Source organism: Marmota marmota, unplaced genomic scaffold, assembly GCF_001458135.2.
Source record: "Marmota marmota marmota unplaced genomic scaffold, marMar, whole genome shotgun sequence".
In the NCBI taxonomy this organism is placed as follows: Eukaryota; Metazoa; Chordata; class Mammalia; order Rodentia; family Sciuridae; genus Marmota; species Marmota marmota.
In genome coordinates this window covers 20,006,229-20,030,453 of record NW_025999977.1, presented here as the reverse complement: position 1 = coordinate 20,030,453, position 24,225 = coordinate 20,006,229, and the positions used below count along the sequence as shown (strand labels likewise).

The window sequence follows — 24,225 nt, the reverse complement described above, 5'->3', positions numbered from 1 at the left end:
CATTCAACCAAAAGGATAAAGTTATTTTGTTTTATTTAATCCCCTAACAAAATATAATTCATAATTAAAATTTTTTTATGCTACACATGAGGAAATCAGGGACAGAAACTTCAACCAATATGCTCAATTTTATGTAGTGATTTAATTCAGGATTTGACAATGAGAACAGAGTTAGGCAAACAACCAAGGGCTCTCACTAACAAGAATATGAGAAAAATAAAGGTCTTTTATCAAAGATTTCAAGCTCAATAGCTTTTTTTTTAAAAAAATGTTTTAGTTGTTGTTGTTGTTTTTAAATTTTTTAGTTGTATTTGGACACAATACCTTTATTTTATTTTTTTGTGGTGCTGAGGATCAAACCCAGTGTCCTGCATGTCGTAGGTGAGCGCTCTACCATTAAGCCACAACCCCAGCCTCGAGTTCAATAGTTTTAAGGACCAAGGGCTATGCTTGTGGGTGAAGACATGACTGTGTGTGTGTGTGTGTGTGTGTGTGTGTGTTTTCATTTGCATGCCTGCGTGTATTGTATAAACAATTCAGTTAAGGGAACTATGGGAAATATCACAGTAACCTAACAAAATATAAAAATCCTACAACTTTCACATTGTGACTGGACTGAAACATATCCAAAGAATTGGAGATTTGGAGACTTGCCAGTGTTAAGTAGGAGACATGAAATCTTCGTCTCTCACCAATCATGATTGATCAATATCAATGATCAATGTTAGACTATCATTGTTGTCTTCAACTCAACTACCATTATTTTCTATTCATTAAACTTCCTTGCATAACTCTATGAATCTTTGTAACAGACTGAATGTGGAGAAACTACTGCTTAGATAATCAAAAGATGGATAATAATAAATTATTTCTACTTTAAAATGAATATCTCACTTAATATCAATTTCATCTGGGTGGTTCTTAGTTTTAGCTATTAGCACGGAGGGCTTTACTTCTCCCATCTTGAAAGCCTTCCTTAAGCCAACTCTGCTTACTTAAATCTTACCATGTTTCCAGACAGTGTTCATTCAGAGGGTTTCCTGAGGTCTCCCCACCATCCAAGCAAATAGCTTGGAATAATAGAATGGGAGAGGCGGAGAGAAGCCACAGCCAGTATAGCCTCCAGACTTCTATATAAATAAATGCAGATAAATATTTCAAAGAACAAATTATAAAAGTAGTAAATCATACATCTCTATAGGGTATCAATTTTTCATCCTACAACTAATATCCAGATATCTGGCTTATGCCCTTTCTATAAATTTGATGACCATGCACTCTGATGTTTGGATTATAAAATGCAAGTGATAAATAATCTACACAAGTTTGTGTTGTCTAGTCACTTCTTTCTAAAGCTTTCTTGAGCCTTAGAGAAACTCTAAAAGGAACTTTATTTCAAGAAACTCCCCCAAATTAAATAGAGCAGAATTTATGTAAAACTGGTTCTGTCACGCCTTGTTCAGTGTAGCACCTCCTTCTGGTCTAAGCTACACATCAGCCACATTTATAAAGGTTGAACTGAAATCTTCCAGTTAATTTGACCTTTTTGCTTGTTTTTATTCATCCGTAAGTAAATACAATAGCTCAGAGCCCTAAGGGGGCACCTCACCCACATTAGCTGCCTCTATTAGACATTATGTTGGTTGGAGGATATAAGCAATGGCTGAACCAGAAATCTGCATTTGTACCTACATAGAAGGCCTGCAGTTCTCTTTCATGGAATTTAGAGCTTTCCAGAGGACAAAAGACCCATGCTTAGTCCCAGTGTGTTTTTTGCATCTATAAACCACTCATCCCATTCTCTCTGGAATCTCTAGCATGTGCAAATCACTCAGGCACTTCATCAGAGAGATTCTATTTCCCTTATCAAGCCTTTGAATATGTGACAATAATTAAGGTTCAGAGAAATGCTAGAACAAGAGAAAAACAACCCAGGCACCACTTAGCTAGCTCTTCTTTTTTTTTTTTTTTCCTGCTTCCTCTCTCCCCCCCATCACTGAAATTTGAGCCTGTCAATTACATGAATGGGCTCACATTCACTCCAGTTGCTGTGCACAGCCTGCATCTTACTGCAGAGGTTAAGACTGACAGCTCTACTCTGGAACCTGATAACAAGGCTCTTGTCCAGTTTCTGGGGGTCAGAAGACTCTCTGTTAAATGTTTGTACCTCAGAGCACCCAAAGGTCTACTTCTGTAAAAGTAGACAGGGAAACTGTAACCACAATTTAGCTTTCAGATGACTGAGCTGAAGTGAACCTTTGGTTTCTAAGGGCAGCTCCCACACTGGCCCTCTGGAGAACATACCCTCAAATTTCCATCACAGAGAAGGGTGCCAAAGGAGCTAGTCAATTTCCCTTGAGCTCCAAGTGCAGACATTTAGTTCAGCAGGCAGGATAATCTACAACATTTTACAAGTGTCTATCTTTTTTTTTATAAAATCAGTTCTAATTTATGACAGGCTCTAGAAAGTATCAAAGCTAAGAAGAGGATCCTAAGGCATGTGTTTCAAAGATAGATGTCTGTGCTTTACTACTATGAATATGTAGCATTCAGATTTCTCTGACATGCAGCAACTACTTTTGCATTAATACTTGTTAAAGGTGGAAAAATAAGCAAGCAGTGGCAACCTCATTTCTCCTCCATATAATGCATATGTTTGCCTCTGCCAAAGGAAGAGGACCACAATAGTATAATCTTAAGGAGACCAAGTCACTGATTTTTTTTTTTTTTGAAGTGGAAGGAGTACAAAGTGTCAAAAGGATGTAAGTAAAGGAAAAATAAAAGTTAAAAGAGTTATATTTACCATCTGATTTATTGAAGCATTGTACTCTTTTTCATATATTTTTGTTTAATAAAACCCAGTTAATTTCTCCTCATTAAAATTTGAGATAGATCCACTCCTTGCCTTATTTTACAGATGGAGAAAACACAGAGGTTCGGTAACTTACCCAAAGCTACGTATAGCTAGTAAGTAGCACAACTGACGTTAAAAATCTCATCTATTATACACCAGAATTTATTTGTCATAGTTAAACCGTGATTGTTGCAGGTAGGGTCTCAGGAACTACCCCTTGGTGACAAAGAACACCCTGAAAAGAGACAGCTATCTAGATCCTGTGCCTATGGCATGTCTAGTCACTCCACCACTCTTTGAAAGAATGGGGATCATAATGAAGGGATCTTCCAAGCAGATCTAATGTTCCATAATAAGGCACTTTCGATTTGTAGCAAAGATCACTATCAATCTCTTATAGCAAAGATGCTATGTCACAACTTTTTGGCTCTACATTTATATCAAGCCTAATCTATAGGTTTATACATATAATTTGAGTATGTGCATATCATTTATTTCATTGTTTCTGGGCTAAATGCTAATGGTAAAATAATTTTAAAATATAAAATCCCCAAAGCTAATTCACAGCAAAAGAAGACAGTGAATAGAATGAATTCTGACCATTGTCCAGAGATCTGGTATCTTAGTATGAGCAGAGTACTAAGAGATTGTGAAGGAAGAATTGACAATAGTGGCAAATTGGAGAAAAACTCAAGTGAGCAATAAGGTGTTCATCGTGTTAACTATGGTGTAGTCAGTCATATGATAGGATGCTAGGCAGCTATAAAATCACATTGATGTTTATTGACTTTAGAATATTTTTGGTATGTATCATATGTAGACAAGCAGACTATAAAATATAAGCAACATGCTTCCCCTTTTTAACAAATAGATGGTTCTAAGGAGAACCTTTTAGCAAATGTTAATAATGCTTATGTAAAGGTTAGAATCATTATCTCTTCGGCTTTTTCCTCTATTTTCTAAGTTTGTTTTTTTTTTTTTTTACAGTGAATATGATTTCCTTTTGTAATTAGAAAAAAAATTCAATACATTTTATTTAAAAATCAAGTAGTGTTAGCAAAGGCTTAACACAGCAAAGAAAATCAATTTGAAAATTCTCCAAGTTGGAAAAAATAAAATTCCTAACACGATTAAGATTTATTTCCACAGAGGACCTCATGAGCTCGAAATGCTTCACTGATAAATCTTGTCTTGAATTTCTACTTAGTGTTTTGGTACAATGCCAGATGTGGCATCTTGCCCTGGATCAGTTCCTCTCCCATAACCTTAAAGGCCTCTCACACTTGGGGATACTGAACTGCAGTGTCTCTCCCACATGGCAGCTTACTGCAACATTTTGCTGTGTCTGTCAATCAGTGGGGAGCAGTGCCAGTTGCTTCTTCACCCTGGATAAGAGATATCTCCTAGAAATTGTGAAGCTTCGATTTTCTCTGCCCTGGTATATATCCCTGAAAGTATGAAGGAGAAAAAGGAGCAAGAAGCCCCCAAGATCTATAATTGGACAGAATCCAGGGGAAAAAAATAAAATAAAGAACATGGGGAAAACAGTCTCTAGGATGAAATGCAAAGGAGAACTGAAATGCAGATGCACCTGACTGCAAGTGAGAGCTTGAAGAGCTCTGATCAAGGATGTGTGCCTTGTAAGGCTTAGAGAATTATTACCAAGTTCTCCATTTAATTATGGCCAAAATATCCAGGTCTGTTTCCCATCAAACACTGTTTCTCAGTGTTTTGAAGACTGGCTATATTACTTGTGCATCTTGACTGTGCTCCTGGGAAAGAGAGACAATTTAAATTAATGTTATTATTTGAGAAATAAGAATTGTTAATAACCAACAAATATAGAGGAAAAGCCAAAATCGCCACAGAAGCCTTTCAATGCCTCTGGGCTAACTTATCTGAATTGAAGAACTAGAGAAAAAAATTTTACTTATAAAGCTACCTGGAGAGCCTAGGGAAAGGAGGAACATTGTCCAGTGGCTAAGCATAGATCACCCACTGGGATCCTTTACAACCTGGGTGGCTGCAGCCAGACCCTTGTGCATTCTGGGCTTCAGACACAACGTGGCCAGGGTACCAACAGCAGGCTCAGCATAAGAGAAGACTGCTTCTGGAGAGGTCTGTGAATGATTTGCTGTGCACCAACCGTTGTGTGTGTTTTTCCCAGTGCACACTGAAAAAGAGCATAGTGTATACATGCTCATATATCACCAGCTTGTTAATGCAACACTGAAGCCAAGAGATGACAAGACTACAAGTTCTTTCATGTTTTTTTTTTCCTGTTTTCTTTCTCATTTGTTATTTTTTGGTAGTAGATGAATGGAGTATGCAAATCATTTCAGATGTTTACTCAAATGCAAGATTCATTGTGATGATCTTTTTCACTTTTGTTATTCTAAAATTCATAGTTGTGCTTTATCATAAACTTCTCTAACATGACACTCTCTAAACTACCAAGAATTTTTATTTTAAGTCAAGCCTTCTCCTGAGTCTTAACAATATTCAATTCAAGACCAAAAAAAAAAGTGTCCCTGGATGTCAGGAGCAGGGTATATACAGTATAAGGTGCTTCATTTGCTGATGTAGGACAATAAGATCATGACATATTCCTAAGAAATTCTTTCACATATAATGTAGCCTTTGCTAGGGAGGAGACTTAGAAGGTAGTTCTACTATTTTGGCAAATATTTCTAAATTTTATTTCTTCATCCATACCTTAATATCAGCAAGTTATATATAAGGAGAGAATTTTAGTCCATGACTCATAATGACACTAATTTTTTTCAATGTTAGCTGTTAATATGGTGAAATTAAACTACTCGATGCATATTAACAAATGAACATAGTCAATTTAATTATAAAACTATTAATCAGATGTTGTTTAGTTTCTTATGATAAAAAACTGGGTAACTTAAAATTACATCTTTAACCTAGCTGTGAGTTTATAAATAACATACAAAGCAGAAAAATATCTGGACACTAAGAAAGCAAATAAAATACAATGAATACTATTTTAAAATCCAGGTAAGCAAGGGAAAATAGAAAATACCTATGTGTATGTGATGGGATGTTACCCACCCTTCCATTCATTTATTCAAAATATTTATTGATCATCTTATATAGGGCAGGCGTCTTCTTAGGTGGTAGGAGTACAGTAGCAAACAGAAAATCCAAGCATCTGCCTGCCTGATTACCAGGTTAATCATCCACATTAATCACCCACATTAATTGTCCACATCTGTATTTGTACATTTAGATTTCTTTCATGGTTAATACTGAGCCACTTTTTATATGAATTACAGGGCAATAGAAAAAAAATGAGAAGGTCTAGTTTCTAATGTAATCTCTATTTGACCTTGGCCTTGACATTTAAACCTCTTGCAAACTTATTTTTTTTTTGTTCATCTGTTAAATATGTTGGTTAGATGACCTCCAACCTTTATCGAAGTTATAAATATTTGTAATTTTGTATTTCCTGCCTAGAGGAGAACATGTTTTGGCTCATGTTTATAGTGTTGGTAAGTGGAAAGTTCTCGACAATTAAACAACAGCAACAACTATGACTAATTGCAATCAACAACAAACTGAGAAGGGTATTGCTGTACTTAAAATTATGTAAGTGAAGCAGTGACAGGCAGTTCTGGGCAAAGTTCATGGGAAAAAATCACAAGACTGATTACAGCCATTGTGAAGGGTTGTCAGAAACAGCAAGTAAATTACAGAGAAAGGGATCCACAAATCCTTTCCTGAAAATCACTACTATTATCATGGTGTTAACTGGGTAATTTTTTCAGCACAGAGGCCAATGCATTTTTAAAAAACATAATCAGTTGGAGGTACACATAGAAAATGTACCTCTTAAAACAGCTAATCTGAGGTTGTTCTATTAAATAACATAAGCAAAAATAAAAATGCATACTATATATTAGTATGCAAGTTATCTGCATAAAATAATAAATCTTTTAGCTAGTCTTTTCTTCAGAGTAGGAACAAGAAAAAGAAATCTGAGATAGCATGTCTCATGTAGACATGGGCAAATCTCATTAATATTAAAGATGATATTCATAAAAATAAATCTTGAATTAATCATGCTTGGATAATCCAGTATTTTTATTAAAGAACAACAGAGCATGGAGTTGACTATAAAATGGAATTTATTTCTAATTGTGTATGATTTAAATAAACCAGTGTCACATTAAAGAGTTTTTACTTTTGGAAACAGAGCTTTGCCTTGGGGTGTCCTGGGCAGAGTTTGATTCATTAGTTGGTGAGTATTGTATTCCTCATAAATTCCAGCCCATGACAAAACTACTACTGTTTTTACTTCTTATTTGTACATCTAGCAGATACCTGTTAATATGATTATATTTTGATCTCTTTGCTCCAAGAATTCCTTATCTCCTTTTATTTTTACCCTTATTCATGTTTTCCAAAGTATTTTTACATCCACTATGTTGTTTAGTCCTTAAATGCTTCCTTGAGTTCAATAAGGTAGGCCTAAGCTCTCTGAGCCTCAGTTTCTCCATCTATAATGTGAGAATAATAATAACCACATTGCAAAGTCTGTGTGAAGATTAATTAAAATAATAATGATGATGGTTACGTTAACAGCATTTCTTGATTTTTTTACTATGTAACTATTTTAATTGTGCTACATCAGTTAACTTAGTTAATCCTCATAGTAACTTTGAAATAGGTCTTATTATTATCCTCATCTTACAGTGGAGAAAACTGGGACATAAAAAGGCAAAGATAATATGCTCAAGATCGTCTACCAGGTAATGATAGAAACTAACTAGAATTACCCTGGGAATCATGGTACTTTCCTTTGTCAGCAAATACTTACATTTTCACATTAATTCGTGGTTTTTGGTAAGTGTATTCATTTCAGATCCATAATTGATATAGGATTGATATATATTATCCAACATAAATGTAATACCATCAATAATAGGCCACACTGATCTTAAATAAAAATGAACAATTAGGACTGAATCTTAATTCATCATTATGTCATAGTCATAAATATCATTTGCCCAATGTAAAGGAAACTAGAATACAATGAGAAAGTATCAGGGAAGAAGACTAAATAAATAATAGTCTAAGCATATTTAAATGCTTTTTAGAGCTCAAAGAACTGGAAAGGTTTTGAAAAATTGAGTTGACATTTGGAAACTCTACATTTCACCAAAACTCAGTTTGGTTTTTAAACCCATGAAGCAAGAATTATATCTTTAAAAAGATCTTTTATAAAAAAGAATTATGCTTGAAGAGAAAAAATTCTTTTAAATTACATTTAAAATATTTTTCTAAAGAAAAATTGCTATTCATGAAGTCATATGAAACAATTCATATTTTATTTAAGCAAAAATCTGATCACAACATACATGCTTTTTGAAGACAGATTCATTGAATCAATGCTGAAACACCAATGCTTGGGCCATAGTTGGTGCTCAATAAATGTTGTGTGAAATTTTGAACTTAACTCCTGCAATTTTACTAATGTAATAACATGTATGCATGCACACACACACACACCCTTCCTGCAGCTAAAATTAAAGTTTACTTATTTTTTCCCTCTCAAGAACTGTCTATCAAAAATCAATCATAATGATCCCCCAAATCAATCACTCTTTAAATAAATAAAAATTCTAATACCTACTGATCTTCAAACACATAAGTATTAATTAGCATAATGAGAAAATGAAAGCATTTATAAAGTTCTCTAAACACTTCAATCCACTAAAAAGATTTATATTTTCAATTAAATCTATGACCAAGGTGACATAGCAGAAGATATAGTTTCCATGTCAGAGTAAATTAGGCTAGCATTCCATGAATCAGGAGAGATAGCAGAGGCATTAAATAGAAAAAGGTGGGCAGGGTAAATGAGGAAGACTATCAAATCGAGCTGCAATCCCCATCCCATTGACAAACCTCTGAACTGCTGTCAAGGGTTATTGTTAATCCATAAGGCGTTGTTACCCTTTACCATGACCCATTATTTCCTCATGTTGGAAAACTGTCATAACACACTCATTGTATCAGAATCAGATTCTGCACCATTATCTCCCTTCAAATTACTGTAATAAGCATTAGCAACATCCATCATGCCAACAGTGTCCTGTTAGATGTGGTGACAGTGTGCATTGCACAGCCATAAACACAGGATTGACTGTCATATTCAGACTTCTTCACCTTGCCATTTACACATATGTGGTCCAGAATATCCTTTTACTACTTCTGATTTTGCCTCCAGATGACTTTTCAAAACACACGATCCTATTCTTGATATTTCCATTATATTAATAAGTCAACCAGCAATAAGGTAATAATCTGGTTACCTCTGTATAAGCATTTCTGAGAACTGCAAAAAAATGGCTTTCTGATTTCAAATTTTATGTAAAGTATTAAGTTGGTCTTCCCTACTGATACAGAACACCATCAACAACATGTGTGTGTCTCTCTGTGGGTCTGTATATGTTTATATAAATAAATGGCTTTTCCCCCCTTTTATATTTTCCTGAAATGACGTTTTGGCACCACAAAACCTCAATATATCAATACACGATTTGTCTGAGTATCTTGCACTGTTACTAAATGTCCCTGTTGGATATATTAGTTATTGGAAATACTGGTGGTAACCTAGTATCTAAAAAGTTAAGACAAGGACCACCTACTAAATTTAGAGCAAAACATCAACTGAGTACTTGCAATATTTCTCTGGAGGATAACCCATTTATCCTGATGGGTTGGTTATCCTGATGACCCATTTCATATCTGAGCCCATAACACAACTTTTACCTATTAACTAAAATATAGTATTTTATTAAAATTCAGGATGATCTGTTTTAGAAAAGTATCTCAAATTGTTCTTTGTTCTAACCCAAAGAAATCTGAGTAGTATGGTTTATAACTGTTTAATGCATTGTGCTAGAAGTGATTATTTTCCATCGTTTTTAGAAGGATCTAATAAGCTACTATGAAATCATTTTCCCTTACACCCATAGAATAACATTTTTTTATTGCTAATTGTATAATATATTTTCTAACTGGAGAGAGTTTTAGGGTCCCTCTAATCTAATAATGATTTCTAACTTGTTTTCCCCTCAAATAATTTTTAAAATCAAATTCTTAGTCTACTATTTTCTAACAATTACACTTTATTGATATGCTTTCTCTCCTCTGATTATAAATTCTCTGAGATCTGAAAGATCTCTATAATTGAATCCTTACTCTAGAAATTAAGCAAAATCGCTAATGTTTATTTAGGGATTTCATTGTGCTCATTTCACTATGCTATACACTTTACAAAGCTTGCCTCATTTGATGCACACAACTTTGAAGTTTGGGTAAAATTATTATTCCTGTTTCATAGATAAGAAGTTAAAATGCAGAATTCAAGATATACAACTGTAAAAAAAGATAAGGAAAGTATCACAATCTTGAAAGCCAGGATTTGAACCCAGGAAGCCTAACTTCAAGCCTGGAGTCCCCCACAGGGAAAGACTATGCAGGATTACCTCCAGAGGGAGCTTCTGAGCATCATCTTCTGAGGGAAAGTGATATAGCAATTTCAAATGATCTGGAGAATAATGAATGAGTGCTTCACACCTGTCCTCTATGATCAGCTGCCTTTTACCCATCAGCACTCTTCAACCTCTGTCAGCACAAAGAGTAACATCCCCAGAGCACAGAGAAGGGTTGCTTCTGACACCACCAAAGTTCACACCTTGCTTTGCATTCTCCCTGACAACTCAATTTATCAGCATGTCCATCTGTTTCAGATGCATGACTGTTCAGGTTTGGTTTTCAAAGTGTAGCTTAAAATTTCTGTTCTTCTCTGTGGCTGTCAATCCCTGGGATTCATCCATCGCTTTCTTAGTGCATGACAGAGATGCCCAGGTTCATTATTCACAGCTGCTGCTGAGTGAGATTTTAAAGCCCTTCTAGAGTAAAGCAGATCTTCTCTTTACCTTTGTCATCTTGCAACCACTCTCTGAGACAGATGAGGTACCCAGCATGTTCTATTTCCATAACATTTACATATTATTAATAGAAACACAGACCAGAATCTCAAAGATGACATTGAAGAAAAGTTTGTTCACATTTTGCAACATAACCATACAAGAACAACATAACCGTACAAGAACATGATCTTGCCTGTGTTCCCTTAAAATAGTCTCTTTTTTCCACCCCCTCAATGGAGAGAAGTGGTTTTCATGCATCATTCTGGGAAGATTCTTATGTTCTACTATTTAAAAAAAATTTCCTATTGTCATTCTGACTAGTACGGTGAATTGACATCAATATTGTCAGACAGAACCAAGAGTCATTAGAGCCAAATAAAATACCATGTCTCTAGAGACTATTTATTATAGTATAAAAAGGAATTAGGCATAACTTTAATGAGATTTCTCAGACTGTATGTCTTTTCCTGAAAGAAACTTGTTCCCTGTGTCTAATCAATCAGAGGATCAGAGCTCTTTTCTGCCTTCTCGTATTAGCCACCCATTGACCAGTGTGACCCTCAAAAAGAAGAACCTCTGCATCTCTTAGATGATATGTAATTTATTATGATGTAATGTGTTGATTGTGATGATTTCTTTAGTTTTTCTTTTTCTTGGAATTCAAAATTTTCCCTTATCTCTTACTATGGGTTGGCATTCACTTGGAGACTTCTGGCTTCATTCTTGTCTGTAACTCGGACAAATGACTTATTACAATGTCTTTTAGGTCTCCTGATTACTGGCTTTTCACAAGCTTTGCTGTAGTCCTGGCAAACTGTGGATTCAAAGTTTTGTTATTGTTTTTGTTTTTGATTAGTGAATCACAGTATATATAATAGTGAGGTTCATTTTGATATATTCAGACATGCATATTATTTGCTCCATTTCAATCCCCAGTATTTCCTGTTTCTCTTCTCTCCTCCCTCCCCCACCCCTTTTTCTACTCTATTTAGCCTCCTTCTAGTAATTGTTTTTAAATTAGTGCATTATAGATATACATAAAAGTGGAATTCATTTGCATATATGTACACATTCGCATTGCATAGTTTGGGTAATTTCAGTGAGTGTAAATTTTAAAGAAACAGCAATGCAATCAAACTTTGAATATACTACAAAAACTGAATAGTTTGCCAAGTTAAAAACAAATTGTATTCTGATTATTTTTTGTAGGTCAGGTTTTTGAGATTTTCAATGCACTTATATAATTACTACCAAATGCAGGTAAATAGCCTCGGTAATGGAGATTTTAGAATCAGAGTTTGAACAGAAGCTATCTGGGAGATAAAGGGACAGAGTGAAGAGGGGAGGAGTTGAGCTTCCTGAGATTTTGGCAAGACCAGTGGCACTAATGATCTGTAACAGTGGCTGGTGGTTCTCAGAGCTATAAGGGAAAAGGCATTGGCATTACCGTGAGTATTGATGAAAATTGCATATTCTCAGAGCCTGTCTCTGATCTATTGTGTAGGAATCATTGAGAGTGGAACCCAGGAATCTGCATTTTAAAGAAATTGCTCACATGAATGCATAGCCAACTTAGAGATTTCTTTCATAGCTATCAATTTATAGATATCCAATACAGAGCCTTATGAAAAATAAAATATGCTGCAAACCAGACTATTTTCTATTGTAGATTAAGAATTCTTCTACCCAGTTGCTTGGTTTGTATTAGGCAGGTCTGACTTCCTTTGCGCAGCTAGTCTGATGAGCCAACTTCTTTACTTTATATCTGGTCTGTATGCTGTAACTGTCAGTGAAACAGCTAATTTGAATTTCACTTGAAATGGCTTCCTCCACCTGGGTCATATTAGTTAGGTGTGACCTTTAAATATTTCTATTATCTTAAAAATAATCCTGTATCTTGCATTGGTATATGTGGCCAACAGGCGCATACATACACACACACACACACAAATTTTTTTTTTCAGGATGGACATACAACTACATGTACCTTTCCCACTTATAATGAAATAGAAAGGTGAATATTTTAAAGTGCAATTCATTTCCCATATTCTTACGTGTATATAGACATAAAATATGTTTTTCTTCCTTGAATAAAGAAAAAAATGGGAAGAATGAAAATAAAATAGTCAACTTAATTAAAGAAGAGAAAATAAATTTCTGAGAATATACTGTTCTGAACTCAATGTTCTGAACCACTAATTGAGCATCTTAATTAGTATTAGAATAGAAACACTCAGGCCAGCCATTGGCTGCTAACAGGAGTCAGAGTCCTGAGCATCTAGAGAATAACAGGAATGATCAAGCAAAACAATGCTACTTGTATCTCTTACTGAGTGAAACTCAAATATTTAGATCACGTTTTCTTTTAAAATTCTGAACTTGTTTGAAATTATAAATAAATATGTACTTACCAACTTGCATATGTCTTATGAAAGGAAAGCTGTTTACATCACAGTTTCTCTTAGAGTTAATGTTTTACTCTAATTTTCTTTAAAACCTACCTCTCAAAATAGCATTCTATAAGGCAAATAAAGACGACCTATGTCAGTGCAACACTTTTTTTTTAGTCGATCTTTATTACTTTTGCCACTTCACTGTAACCCCCTCGTGCCCATGTTGATATCTGCAGGATTCATCTCTTTCGATCCATGATATTCCCAAATTAAATCCAAACATAGACATTAGAGCTTAGCATAATAGAAAGTTATACCTTAGTAGATTTTCTATCAGCATAGAGGACTCTGTTCTCTGATTCACATTCAGAGATTTATGTATTGTTCCATCAACGAGCTCAAATTCCAGTGTGGCCAATACTTTTAAAACCAGACACCAGCATGCTGTTTCTAACTACAAATATGGCAAGCTACCCAAAGCATATAATATAACTATTAATGTGACTGTCCTGACATTCACTGAATGAAACACCTAATGAGGGAAAAGCCTCTGTTAATTATACCATAAATAAATGTTTAACATTTCCGAGCTTTAAATGACACAATAGGGAAACATTTATGTAGACTGAGACTGGTTTTATTGTTGATTGAATAAGCAGTTTGTTAGGATTCCAGGCAATGGATTAGTAAATTTATAAAAAAAATCAAATTTAACTGAAGAAATTCATAGATGGAAACAAACCAACCCAAGACAAGTATAAATTGAGAACTTAATTTTATAGCTCAAATCATAGATGGAGCCAAAATTTTATTCAAATTAGCTTTTTTATATTATGAAAACTGAAAGAAATTAAAAAAAAAAAAAAAACTGCCTTCCTAATGATCGCTTCATTTGTGATGGGAAATGAACACAAAGTGATTAATGCCCACTAGTGACAAATGAATAATTTAGTCATCTCTGTAGACACTTGTGTTTCCTTGTAATATTTTGTTCCTTTAGATACATAATAAAATTGTACTTAATAATGAAAAAGTAAATACAGTCATGATTTATTATTTTTATCAGGCTACCAGAAGCAATTGTTGGATAAAGACATCAGTGTGAATTGAGTACTGGCATGCTTTTCCCAATTTGCTAATCTTGGAGAAGATTAATACTTTATAATATTGTTTTGACAATGATCAGCCATTGGAAATTAGGTTTGATTAAAGGTAATCAATTTTCAGCAGGTTTACTCAATGATAATAAGGATATTTCTAAGAATGGAAATTGTATTTAACTATCAAAGATGGTATTTTCATTCTTGTTTCAACCTAGAGGTATTATGTATTTTGAAAGTGCTACAGCTACCTAAGAACTCTATTTTTTTCATGTTTATGTTTTCATGAATGTGTGTGGTGGATATCATTCTGACATGCTTATTTTCTGTAGTTTTTCATTTGTCTTAACCATTAAAAGCTATTCTTGCCAGGCATGGTGGTGCATGATTGTAATCCCAGCAATTTGGGAGGCTGAGACAGGAGGATCACAAGTTTGAAGCCAGCCTCAGCAATCTGGCAAGGCCCTAAACAAATTAGCTAGACCCTGTCTTAAAAAAAATAAATAAATAAATAAAGAAAAAGGGACACGGGGAAGTGGCTCAATGGTTAAGTGCCGCTGGGTTCAATCCACAGTTTTAAAAAAAGAGTTAAATTATTTAACTCCAGTGACTTTATACTAGGGGTGTTGTGCCCTGCAGGGAACTTTAAACATAATATTATTGTCAGAAGTAAGGTGCTACTGGTATTCAGTGAGTGAAGGCTAGGGATGTTATTAAACATTCTATAATACACCAGAGAGTACCCCATCACACACAAAAAATGATGTCCCATATGCCAAACATGATGAGCTTCAGAAATTTTGTCTTATACCTTAAATTTTGATCCTACTCTCAAGTAAATGTCTAAGTTCAGAAAGCAGTACGTTTTAGTGAAACATGAATTTCAAAAGTCTCTAGTTAATATATCATGTACCAAGTTAACCCAAGTAAATGCTGCAACCTGTCTCTTTACCCAGCACTCCTGGGTGGATAATGCATCTGCCCTAGAACTCTGAGAAAACAAGGGTAGGTCATTTCCAAATAAAATGACTGAAAAGAAACTGAACAGCTCTAAGTATTTCATTGCTTTTTTGTTTCTTTCTATGACAATAAACATAATATTTATGATTGCTTTCTGTTTTGTTAGGTGTGGAGATAGAATTCTAATGAACCATCAAACATCATGAAAAGAAATAGGGAAGCAGTACCTGGCTCAAAGGTCCACTGCTTCGTCACAGAGGTCCTAAATTCCTCTGGCAGTCCATATGAAACAAATGGGCTGTAGAGAAATGCTTTTCCTAAAAGCACAACTATGACTTAAAAACTTCAAGAAAAAAATAAATAAACCATATAACCTAAACACACACACAAAAAAATCCTCTTTATATTCTGTTGGCTAAAATGTCAATGCAGATACAGTTCATACCAGCTAGGTAATATGTTTTAGTACTAACTTAGTATAAGCAAATAAGTCCAGAGAATAGAAAATAAAGTATTCAGGACTTCTGCATGTCCAAATGACAACTAACCGAAAGATTAGCCTCTTATTATGCACTAAGACCAGTTCTTAATCTAACATACACTTATATATTCAAAAACCCCACTTTAGTATGACGGGTGTGAGGAAATGTCCTCTACTTTTCTCCACTTGACTACTGGAGTGAAATGATGTTAGACTTAGACCATTCATAACAACTTTTCTTTTTTGAGGGGATGGGGATTGAAGCCAGAAGTGCTTAACCACTAAATTACCTCCCAGCCCTTTTTATTTTGAGACAGGTTCTCGCTAAGTTTGATATCAACTTTTAAAAGCTTAGTGGGAAGAATTTTAAACTTTTCAGAATTAATAGGTCTTTCCTTTCTTGCTAATCTTAAATAAAAATTCTCAAGAAGAAAGATGTCAAAACATAATTGTTTCTCTGGATATCTCTGTAAAATATTTAGGAGGAAATCTCATCAACCTAATATTTAAAACTGTATATTTTAAATGACTTATAAAAATATTTTGAAACAAAGCAAATTATAAGTGACATGATGGCTTACAAAAAATGAGCACAAATAAGAAAGAAAAAATACATTTAAAATGTGATGAAGCAAATCAAGAATACAGAAAAAAGAGAAAAGTAAGAATAATAAGATGGAAACAGGAATGAAGGGCACATAATTTACAGTCCTAGAGACTTTAAAGGTGTCTCATTTATCTAGTTCAGTGAAAAATATTTTTTAAAGTTTGCAGATGCCAGGGGAGTGGGGCGGGGGAAGCAAAAGAAAAGAGAGGAAGAGGAAGAGACACAGACAAAATTGCTTTTTTACAGAATTAGGAAAAGACAAAAAAATTCAATCTGATTAACATCTTACAGTATTTCTTACTTATACCCAGAATATTCCTTAATCCACTGGAAATTTTGGAAATGTCAAAATATATCTCAATAAATGACCAAAAAAGTGAGTTTGGAATATTCTATATCCAAAAGATATACAGTCCTCATTTGAGCAAATCTCTTGCCTCTGTCTTTTCTTTGCATTATCTAAAAAAATCCCAATTCTGTTATAATCCAGTGCTTCCTTTTCTCTGTGTTATGCCCATATTCCTCAATCAGTGCCCACTCCCAATGACTCACAAATGCCTCACACTGCATAGATCTCTTTTCTCAGGTTCAGATCTACAGATCCAAGTGCCTATCTGTCATCTTCTCTTAAATGACCTCAAGATACCTGAACTCCTTTTGTTGATCTCTCTGTGCTTCATTCTGTAGTCTATACCTCTGATGTATGGTCAGCTTTCCATCTTCACTACCTCCATCCACATCCAAGAAATTATAATAGAAACTACCGCAATATTTTTCTAATGGGCCCTCAGACATTCACTTCAAACCCTTTTAATCTGGAAAAACAAATATGGTCATATTCGTTCTCCCAAAAAACTCAAAAAAATGTTCCTTTGTTATTTTAGAATAAAAGCAAAACTTGTTTATTATGGCCTGCAAGTTTGAGCTTAGGTTTGAAGCAAAACACTACTTTGATTCATCTCAAACCACTTTCCCTTCATTGCCCTGTATTCCAATTAAAATGGTCTTTCCTTTGCCTTTTCCATCCCCATTCTACCACAGGACCTTGAACATGCTGTTTCCTCTCTCCATGGAACATCTTTTTGTTTGACTGTTTGGACACCTGATTCACCCCATTCATTTATCAGATTCCATAGCAAATACTATTATTTTTTGGAAAGATTCTCTGAGAGGCCTTTAGTAGGTCAAATCTCCTGAGCAGAGACCTCTAGAGCTCCATCTTCCTCTCTCTTTCTAAGGTACCTTATATGACTGCAATTTGAGACTTCTTTGAGGAATTACCTAGTTAGTATATTTATCCCTCACAAGTTTCTCAAAATGACAGAAGCCATATCTATTTTTCTGCTCATGTTTAGACCTTCAGGTGTGAAAAGGCAATCTTTGACATGGTGCATGTTTGATAAATATTTTGTATAATGAATAGTATCACAGTCATATCTAAAATTAAGGGTGATAAAAAAATCAACTATTTGAAATTTTGATCCTACTGTCTATAGCAGTGAAACATTTTAGGATAGACACATTATTCTAACAATTTTATAAAAGACCAGAATTTAAAAATTATTCAAAGAAAAATTAATTACCTGAGACCACTAAAAACTTTTCACTTACAAAACTTTTACTGTACTGTTTAGGCATATTATTTTATCTTCCCAACTCCTCTACAACACAGATAATATTATTCCTATTTTAAATGAGGGAAAAGTGAGCTTTAAATGTTAACTAATTTTTCTGAGGTATTTTTAAATTTAAGTAGTAGAGTGGGAATTTTAACACAGACTGTAGCTCAAAAGCCTATGACCTCAAATTTTATGCTGAATCATGTTAGTAACATCTAAATTCAGGGGAGTGCTTAGGGAAGAAGGACATGAGAACTGTTTTGATGCTAATAATTCTCAGCCACTTAATAATTTTTAGTATCAGCCTCTACAACAGAGCCTTGTTCCTTCTTTCATATAAATATACAGATTTGGCAAGTTTTTAAATCATGGTATTGACTATAAGATGGGGGTTATTCAATAAAAGTCAGTTACTAAGGCATGGTGCCATGGTGCATACCTGTAATTCCAGCTTCTCTGGAAGGGTTGCAAGTTTAAGGTCTGCCTGGGCAACTTAGTGAGACTTGTCTCAAAATGCAAAAGTCAGGTCTAAAACAACCTAAACATTGCATTATTTAAAAACAAAACAAAATATCTCATTGACAGTGGCCCAAAAGGCCTTATAATAAGGCTTCCATTTAAAAGATACTCAATGAATTTCTTTTTCTTTTCTAGTCAAAAGTACAAGTATTTTTAAGGAAACCCTAAAGAATGTCAACCCACTAGAGAGGCATGAATTTATCAAGGGAGATTTATGGAAGGCAAAATATTCTCCAAACATGCAAATTCTAAAAGAAACAAGATGTGGGTGAACCTTACCTGAAGAAAGGTGTGGTAAATGGCTGGGCACCATGGATGCTGGAAAACATTTAAATACAAAATGACTTTTTAGATCAAGTACCACATTTGAAGGTAACTTCTGATTTTAAAATGGCCTAGATTTAAACAAAATAGAGCTTCATTTGGATTGCAGTTTCAGCTAGAGTAAATGTGACCTTTCCAAAGATTGTGTTTTAGGTCCTGTTCATTTGAAAACCAAATAATTAATTTAATCTTGTGTAATTCAGTGAAGTTGCTGGTTTTGAGAAGACTCCATGGGGGGCCATTTGTTTTTCATTCCATATTGGTGAAGCACTGGGGAAAATTTTTACACTATTGATATCACATCATCAATCTGCACAACTATTCCAACTTATCTGCTTCTGACCTTCATAAGTTGATGAAAGTAGGAGTAGTGTATATATTCTAATTTTTTTTTAAAAAAAATCTGGTTTAAATGATAGCTGTCTGTGTTTATACAATGTTGAACCATTTATCATCTAATTTATACAGAGTTGAAAGAATCTCTCTCTCTCTCTCTCTCTCTCTCTCTCACACACACACACACACACACACACACACACCACCTTCTTGTACATGAAAGTATGGAAGCTGCAGATTTCTAGCAGCAATAGAATATTTCTGTCTCTTAGCCCCTGGAGTAAAAAAAAAATCACATAATTTCTTTGGTGGTAAATTATTCCATCAACCTTGAATAATTTTTTTAATGGAAATTTGATAAGTCCTTTATTTGGGTGCCATACTGAATATAACTTGGTGAAGGAAGGTGGGGGATTCTCAGAACTAACCAGCAAGTTTATACTTGAAAAGGATACCCAAATATAATCAGGACATGAAACAAAAGCCTCACAGTCATGATGGTAAAAGGCAGGTAGGACCCCAGAGGGCAGAATACTGACAGCACCATCAGGGTGTATGGTGAGAGGAGCCCCTGGCAGTGGCTGAACTGTCATCAGATCTATCTTAGAAGGTTGCCGAATGTCACTGAGACCATTTCCTTGTCTTTAGAAGACCTGGTTTGGATCTAAGGCCTAGTTTGGATCTTAAATATCAGGGTTTCTAAACTGTCAGCATGAATAGATATAAGTGTGTGTGTATACATGTACATACATACATGTTTATACCTGTATACTTGGGATGAACTCAGAGGTACTTAACCGCTGAGCTACAACCCCAGCCTTTTTTTTTTTCTTTTGAGACATGGTCTCACTAATTTGCTTAGGGCCTCACTAAGTTGCAAAGGCTAGCTTTGAACTTGAGATCCTCTTTCCTCAGCCTCCCGAGCTACAGAAATTACAGGTGTGTGCCACTGTACTCAGTTATTAAGGATATTTAATTAATGAAACATGCTTGTAGGGTTATAAGTACATATTAATAGTGTTTCCAAGATACCTTCATTATGCATTGGTATTCAAAAAACAAGTTACTAGTCACTAAGAGAAATACAACTGTATTGCCTCCAAATATATCCCCTGTATTCTGTCTTTAAAAAATATTCTGATGAACCATATGAATTTTCTAATGTCCATCTATTTTTTAACTAAGCAAACCTGAAGCTTTAATGGTTTAACCTGAATGAACTTGTTGGTACATATGTGTGTGTACAATACTAAGTGGTAGACAAATGCAATAGTCAACATGGTTACCTGCATTACCAGAAACTAAGATATGATGGAAGGTTTTGTATCATTGATCTTTACATAGTCTGTAAGAGCTCAGGGTTAACTAATATTTATTTATTTTCTTAGTATATCATCATTTTACTATAAGCAGAAATAGGAAGGGGATTTTTTATATTGTCCTCATTATTTAAGAGGAAATACCAAAATTTGAGTAAGTATCTTGGGCAATAGAGGCATGATTTGCAAACTGTTAAATTCTCAGGCTTAAAAATTTGTTAGTGCAGTCAATGGGAAATAGGTGAAGTGATAAAGACATATATATTTTACTATCATTAAAACATACTGGAATTTATTTATTGTTATGATTTTTCAAGTCCTGAAAATAATGTGATTTTGAATATCAGTTGGCAATGCTAACACAGTTGTCAGCTTATGGACAGTTCTCTAACCTTCCCCCACCAAGACTACTTATCAACACACATTGCTCTGTAAGTTTCTCATAAATTTTGTTTTGTTACATTTTGTTTTTAACTTCTCATAAAACTGAGCCATTTATCCATCTATCCCCCTTTTTGTTTTGTTAGGTGTTTAGTAAACAAGGGCTTCTGTTTGCACTATCAGGGTGTATGGTGAGAGGAGCTCCAGGTACCTGAGTTTGGCTTATGCAGACATTTCTGGTAGTTTCTGTCTAAATTCTGTGATTGGTTTAGGAATGGGCCAGCACTTCTGGGAACTTGAGAGAAAGATGCCTATTTAAAACTCACACACATACACACACCATTCTAGTCTACCTTAAGAGTCAGTTTATGAGAATGTGATATTAAGGTTTATACCTAACTCATGATCACAGTAGGATAAGACTAAGGGTAAAAGCCAGTATGCCAAAGACGGCAGCTTAAAGATGGTCACATTCAAAGGAATTTGTCACCTCTGCATTGTTAGTTACGTGTAATAAAAATGGTGTGTTCTTTTTCTTTGAAAAGTGTCATGATAAAGATAAAAACAAAGTCATAAAGCATCTTTCTGTCAATCTCACCTCTCAAGATTCTAGTAAATTACACCTTCAGGAAATTACAAGTAAGTGTACGAATGGGAACAGAATAAACACTTTGAAAGACCATCTCAATATAATAAAGCTGGATCCTTACTAAATCAGCGGAACGGATTGGTGATTTCTCCCAAGAAGTTCAACATTTGCAGAGTAGATGGATACTTTACAACCTAATAAAAATGGCTCATTTTTCTGTGCTTATGTGAATGTTTGTACCAGTTAGTTTATATTTACATAAAATCTTCAATGAGACGGTTAATGCTGCCTTTTAAAAAATGAGTTTTCTGCAGTATTTCTTTATTGGCAGAATTAAAGGAGATTATTAATTTCCACATTTTTATTATGTTAATATTTAGTGAAGGAGGCTTAGAAGGGTGAGAAAGAAGGAGGAGGAAAAAATGATAGAATATATATGTTCATTGATTGATTACAAAGAAGAGTGACTTTAAGCAATCCCTTTTTGGAGAAACCCTCATAATAGATAACTTCCCATAGCTTGATTCATGAACCTTATTTTTAGTTGAGCTAGTTAGAAAGGAAACAATTAGACACAATCACCAACCTTTTTATGCATTAATGCCAGGGCAAATTAACTCCTACCACTAAAATTACTGCTTCTGTCTGTCAAAATCTGTGAAGGGTGTGACTTACTGCACTCAGGGCATAACTGTGTCTCCCTGCCTGCATAAAACTGACACATAAAAATCAATACTAATTAAAACAGATCAAAACTGTCCTCATGAGCTTATTTGGCTGTCTTTCTCAAGTGGGGTTTACCATTTATGACAGAGGCACAAGAGAGTCTGGACTCAATCAATCCCTCTTACAAATGATAAATGTTCCCTTATTGGTTAGTCTAAGTAATTGTTCTCATAAGAACAGACTTACAGCATAACTTCAAAAAATAACCTGATGTCTACTATAAATTTTACCTAGCTATTCTAAGATATATGGTCATATATTAAATTATTTTTTCGCTCAATTCATCTGTATTCTCTATTTTCTTCTTGCCAAAAATAACCCAAATAGGAGAAATGAATGAAAATTTACTTCAGAAATCTGGATTCACTGTGCTCTGAAGAACGTATAAAATCTGACACCTTCTATTTTAAAGTTCATATGATTTTAAAATTTATTATGTTATTACATATTTATTTCAATGTAAAAATAATGCTTTCCTGAAATACTGAAACAGATGAGGCAAGGGTCTCATGCTTATTTGAGGACTTTGCAAAGGTGTATGGCAATTTATGAAGTCTCAAGACACCTCCTCTTCTTTCCACACTTTCTCCATTTTCTCCATGCTTATTGTCTGCAGGGTACTCTCAGTGGAGGAAATGCAGATCTCTCAAGAGGATTAAATGGGTTCTTAACACATAGCAGCTGCTACTAGTAGTAAGTAATAAGGTAGCAGAGTTGTAGACTCACAATTGAATAAACAATAATTACAGTAAACATACTCCAAAGCCTTACTTATTTCCACCTTCTCACTATCAAGGTGAGAAAATGTAATTTTCTAAGGTCAATAGATAGACTCAAGTGTCCCCAATGAGTTGGTGGCATAAACTGGACAATTAAAGAGGCCTTGCTCAAGGTCACTAGAATTTACTGATGCATATATCAAAACTGAAGCAGGACAACAGTTAGGAAGAATGGTAATTTCCAAAATAAGACTAATTGCCATTTTCCTTGTAAAGGAATGGCAAACATATGTCAGAATATTAAGAATCCTTGGAAAAGCTATGTTTCTTCTTCTATGACAGAATATACCTTTATATTTGCATTAACGAGGTGATGTGCTGTTTGCACTGGGGTTTAGGAGCTCTGTTGCTATCAGGAACTACAATTTTAATCCAAGTACTCTGTTTTTCTTCTAGAAATTAGTGAGCTGTGTACTTAAAGTCACTGAAATTTTAAAACGTGCATTCTTTATCAAGAGAATTAATATGGAGTTGCTAATGAAGGGTGGCCAACTAAATCTAGGGAACTAGTCAGCATTTTTCATTTTTGTCAGAAAATATTACAAATAGGACAATTTCTTGGTTCAGCAGTTTATGCTGAGAACTGGGAAAGAAAGTAGGAGGAATGTTGGAAGGAGTAGAACATTCAATGAGCATTAATAATCAGACATAATGCTAAATCCTTTCCATATCAATTACTTTTTCCATAAACTCAATGAGAAAGGCAATTTGCAGATCGAAAAAAAAAAAAGCTGGATATCATTTAAATTGACAAATGACAAGGACATTTTTGAAAAAGCTGAACCCTGTCTAACTGATTCAACCATTGTGTAATTTTTAAAAGCTCACTGGAATCCCATCTTTTGCATCATTGATAAGAGAACCCTAGAATTTTTTTTTTCAATTCCTAAATACTAATCTAACTTGAACAGAGGTGAGAAATGACTACTTTATTCTGAATTTTATTCAACAGGAAAGGATTTGATAGCAATGTTCCAGGGAATTAAACCTTTGGGAGGGAATGTAGATTAATGGAAATGGAATTAGTTTCCTCCTTCACAGAAATACCATCCACTCACTGCCTTTGTGTCTAATTTTAGCCTGAGATTGCCTTTGGGGTCCTAGAGTCTTTATAGACACCACGAGTGTGCAGGGTTGGAGTTCTCAATCTCACTGAGACTGTTTGTTCTTCCAACCATTATTTCCGTTTTCCCATTGCTTGAAAACATACATAATACCATCAAGACCTGAGCTACATAATTTTAAAAACTATTACTTGTAAAATATAT

The 24,225-nt window shown here is 34.5% G+C and overlaps 1 protein-coding gene across 44 annotated transcripts in view; it reads right to left on the bottom strand.

Moving 5' to 3' along the window:
- Nrxn1 (neurexin 1) overlaps nucleotides 1-24,225 on the bottom strand; it is a 1,091,229-nt gene that overhangs the window by 763,453 nt on the left and 303,551 nt on the right. For 9 of the 44 annotated variants that reach the window (XM_048804359.1, XM_048804357.1, XM_048804361.1 and 6 more), the window contains one exon: nucleotides 18,783-18,821. The exons of the other annotated variants lie outside the window; for them this stretch is intronic. In XM_048804359.1, the coding sequence (XP_048660316.1) occupies nucleotides 18,783-18,821 (39 nt within the window). The remainder of the gene's footprint in view (nucleotides 1-18,782; nucleotides 18,822-24,225) is intronic. 44 annotated transcript variants of the gene reach the window in all.